Genomic DNA, 4443 nt, shown 5'->3' on the forward strand with positions numbered 1-4443 from the left:
AAATAAAAATTAAAAGAGATTTTAATAGAAAGCACTGTCAGCTTTGAGCGAAATAGCTGACATCTTATCTGAAATGCGAAATTAATTACTTGTAATCTTATTTATAAAATCATATCTATCCTGTGAATGCTGTAATAGTGCAAAGATTATCACAGAACCACTTTACGTAACGAGCATTGCTAGGACTGTCATCCAGGGGCACTTTGCAATTTAACCTTTGCGGATGAACATCCTGATGACTCCCTCTCGAATCTGCTTGGTTTTCACTCCGTAGACAATAGGATTAAGCAAGGGTGGAAGCAGGAGGTAGAGGTTGGACAGGAGAATGTGTACATAAGGAGCCACGTTGAAGCCAAATCTGTGAATGAAGGATGTAAAAAATGTGAGAATGTAGAACTGCAGAAAGACGAAGATGTGCGCTGTGCACGTGTTGAATGCTTTGAAGCGGGCTTCCTTCTGTGGCAATTTAAAGACAGCCTGGAAGATAAAGGCGTAGGACAAAAAAATGAAGATGACATCAAATCCGAGGACTGAGAAAGCCACAAATAGTCCATATGCTTTATTGGCACTGATGTTTCCAGCAGCCAGCTTGACCACAGCCATATGCTCGCAGTAGGAATGAGCGATGAATGTGGTCTGAAAGTGCTTCAGGCGCAATTTAATTAAAAGAGGACACATGATGACAATGATAGATGCCCGAATGGTCACTGCCATGACGATGCTGATTAGCACCTTCCTAGTGAGAATAGCAGAATGCCTCAGGGGCTCACAAATAGCCACATATCGATCAAAGGCCATAGCCAAGAGAATACCAGACTCCATGCACTGGAAAGTGTGAATGAAATACATCTGGGTAAGGCAGGAGTCAAAGTGGATCTCCCTTGATTGAAGCCAAAAGATGGCCAGCATTTTGGGGGTAATGCATAGGGTCAGGCCCAGATCGGTAGCAGCCAAAATAGCTAAGAAGACATACATGGGCTCGTGGAGGCTGCGCTCAGAGTGGATGATGGTGATGAGGAGGCTATTGCCAAAGGTGGCCAGGATGAAAGAGACGAAGAAGGGGATTCCAATCCAATGTTGCACTGTTTCAAGGCCTGGAATCCCAGTAAGTGTGAAGACCGAGGGCTTGAAGTAGGTGCCATTGGCAAATGACATGATGGAGCAATGAGTTTGTAGTCCTCCAAGCTTCCAATCTAATCACAAGGAATAAAATATATTAATAGCTACAGTTGTGCAGAATAATCCTGAAAATATTGGTTAAAATATAGTTTGCAGCATTCCTCTAAGTCTAAACTAGATTTTACCTTGATTTTATGAAGAAAAAATGTCTTTTTATCTGTAGGACTTAAAAAGTAAGAAACTATCTTAAGTAAAATTTTCCTTATTATTTAAATAAAGGATAGATACATAAGCAAAATAAAGCTTCACCAATTGTTTCCCTAAATTATTTATGCTCCTAACTTAAATGTCTTTATCTTCAGCATATTATAAATTATATATTGACTTGAAGTTTTGCTTGTTCCACTTAAAATATAGATGTTTCATTTTAAATATATAGGTAAATATTAATCTATTGCAATATAAAATGAAATCTGTGACTTACATTTTTCTCCTATGCAAAATTATACTCTTTCCAAGATGAACTCAAGGCTTTTATAAGTAAATCGATGCAACCAGAAGCTATACTAATAAGTGCAATAAATTAGACCTGTATGTGTAAACATCCTATTGTCTCCCTAGTGGAAGAACCTGAAAGAGTAAATAAAATCTGAGACTTACCATAAGTATAATAAAAAGGAAAGAAACGACTGAAAAGGAAGGAACAATTTGGATGAGGGAAAGGAGAAAAGTAAAGAAGAAAGGGTAAAAACACATATACATCTACACAGGGTAGCTAGGATAATTGTACCACTGATTTCTATTGGTTTTTTGAAGGGAGCAGTTAATGCTTGCAGTTTATTTTGACCAATCTTACATGCTTATATCTGGTAATCTGAGAAGCTACTTTGAAGAAAACAATATCCAATCAATATAGCAACCATTGTTGAATTCCTGTCATCTTTTTTTTGTTTTGACATTCTGTATCATTTCTAATTTCTTACCTATTAAATTTTATTCCCTTTAAAATAATAATAGTAGAAAAACCCAAAATTATACTTATTACAGTCATTATATTTTAAATGTAAATTTTCACTCATCTTGACTTGTATTTTTCTTTCCTAATTATTTTCACCACCTTTGTGCTTATTCTACTGATTCTAATAATTCTAAAAACCCAGAGAGTTCTATAGACCTTATTTTAAAAAAACAGCTTATAGTTTTAAAGTGTGTGTGTGGTGTGTGTGTGTGCATGCGTGCGCCTGCGCACATGCATGTGTATATGTGTTTGCATGGTTTGTACTTGAGATCAACAGAGACCAACCCAAAAAAACTCTGTATTGTCATCCTAATTTCTTACCATTGTTAGGGAGCTAAAGATAAATCACTTAGTCACCTTATCTCCACTCTGCCTTCTGTCATGTGAAGATAAACATGAGTCATTTGTAGGATGATGGATATGCCTTGAGACCACAATGCTAAGTGACATAAACCAGGCACAGAAACTTTACTATCACATAGTTTATCTTCATGAGAAACCCAAAGTATCCTTGAAGAGCAAAGTAAACAATATTGCAAAGGAGGGAGAGAGAACTTTTCAAATGAGAAAGGGATCAAGGGAGAGAGAGGGGGGATCAGGGGATCAGGGGAAGAAGATCAAAAAGGAGCCAAGACATGTTACGTGCCCACACCAGCTCCCCACAGGAAGGGAAACATTATGCACTGCAATCTCTACCAGTAAAAAACAGGGGAAGTGACACAGTAATAGATCTTTCACTTTGTTTTCATTCCAATCTTTTCAAGGAAATATATCCAAGCATTGGGAGCATACTACCTCACCACTAGGAATTAGGGTTCTAGGAATTAGGGTTCTAGCAAAAGTGGGTGCTAAACACCCCACTTTGTGTCACTCACTGAGGCCAGCACAACTGAAGTGGAGTAGTGTCTGGCAAGAACCAGAAGTTTCCACAGTAAATTTTCTCTATGTTTCCCGGTTTTTAAAACAGATTTTTAGGCGAAGGAAATACTCTATCTAGCTGTTTATCTCTTAAATAATCCAGAGCTTTAGAAAGAGTAGAGATGACCCATATTTGTGGCGCTAGATTAAAACTGAACACACACACATACACACACACGATAAAACAGAACAACAACAAATGAAATATGCTAATGAAAATGTAGGCGTGTAGGAAAGAAAAACTGCCTATGAATAAACATTTTGAATTAATTTGTGATCTTCTCTATACTGCATAGCACTAATGGTGTGAAAAGTGTAATTAGGTGTGTGTCAAACCTGTTGAACTTGATGAATACATTTTGCCATATTCATTTGATAAGTACATCACATACCCATACCAAAACATTTTAGCATTGTAATAATTTGAGCAAACCTAAAAGTTTTATAATGGATTATATGTAGAAGCAGAATAAGAATTATTCAAAACTACTTAACATACTTCAGTTATTTACTAGATAACTAGTAATATTCAGTTTTATAGTTGAGGTAAATGAACCACAGAGAGATGTAGTATCTTAGTATTGCCTCAGTGATGACAGAAACAAAGCAAAGTTACACTGAATCACTAGACTGGGTTAAACTGCTTCTGGAAATATGCATGAGGTCATCGATGGACAATATATGTGCATCTAAGAACTCATGTAAGATCATGACCATTGTAGTGGCTGCAATATGAAAGACATTTGGTAGCATGATTAAAGGAATACCATGCATGCAGCGCTTACAAAGAGCAGTACGCTTCATCTATCCCTCTACAAATTGAGAAGATGATCACAGAGACATTGAAGATTACCTTCTGATTAATTTTAACTTTATAAATTTAATTTATGAATTCTACATTTGTTCTAAGCAAGTTCAAAATGTACTAAACATATCTTCTTATAAGGCATAATTCTCAATCATGACACTATACCCATAGAACAGATAGGAACCCAGAATTCCCCTCATCCTATATTATTCATTACACAAGAGGTACCAGAATAGGAAAATCGGGTTTGCTTAAAGAAAGATATCTAGTAATCTCTAATCTCCACCATTGCCTAATGATTTCAAACTAATCTGAAATTACAATTCTACAGGAAAAAATCAAAAACATAAGCAAACACAACACCTATTATTACAGGGTAAAGAGGACAATGCTCCAGTCTTTCCACAAATCCCTATGCCTTATCTCGTAAGAAACAACTCCCATGAAGATGAAATTTTCTTTTGGAAGCTATGAAGTTTGTTTGTGGATCTAATAATTTGAAACACGATTTGACACCAAACTTTACCCATTTAAAAGATGCTGTATATTTGTACGCAATATTGGCTCTTGTACATTGAAC

At 36.3% G+C, this 4443-nt stretch overlaps 1 protein-coding gene across 1 annotated transcript; it reads right to left on the bottom strand.

Moving 5' to 3' along the window:
* Nucleotides 1–210: 210 nt before the first annotated feature.
* LOC101589086 (olfactory receptor 52A5-like) lies at nt 211–1155 on the bottom strand. Its single transcript, XM_004642089.1, has one exon. It carries the CDS (start codon nt 1153–1155, stop codon nt 211–213), a length of 945 nt encoding a protein of 314 aa, XP_004642146.1.
* Between the last annotated feature and the right edge of the window lie 3288 nt (nt 1156–4443).

Source organism: Octodon degus, unplaced genomic scaffold, assembly GCF_000260255.1.
Source record: "Octodon degus isolate 3935 unplaced genomic scaffold, OctDeg1.0 scaffold00146, whole genome shotgun sequence".
Taxonomy (NCBI): domain Eukaryota; kingdom Metazoa; phylum Chordata; class Mammalia; order Rodentia; family Octodontidae; genus Octodon; species Octodon degus.

What these genes read in the sequence shown, in the direction of transcription:
- LOC101589086 (XM_004642089.1), bottom strand. Translation starts at nt 1,155, where the DNA reads ATGTCATTTGCCAATGGCACCTACTTCAAGCCCTCGGTCTTCACACTT.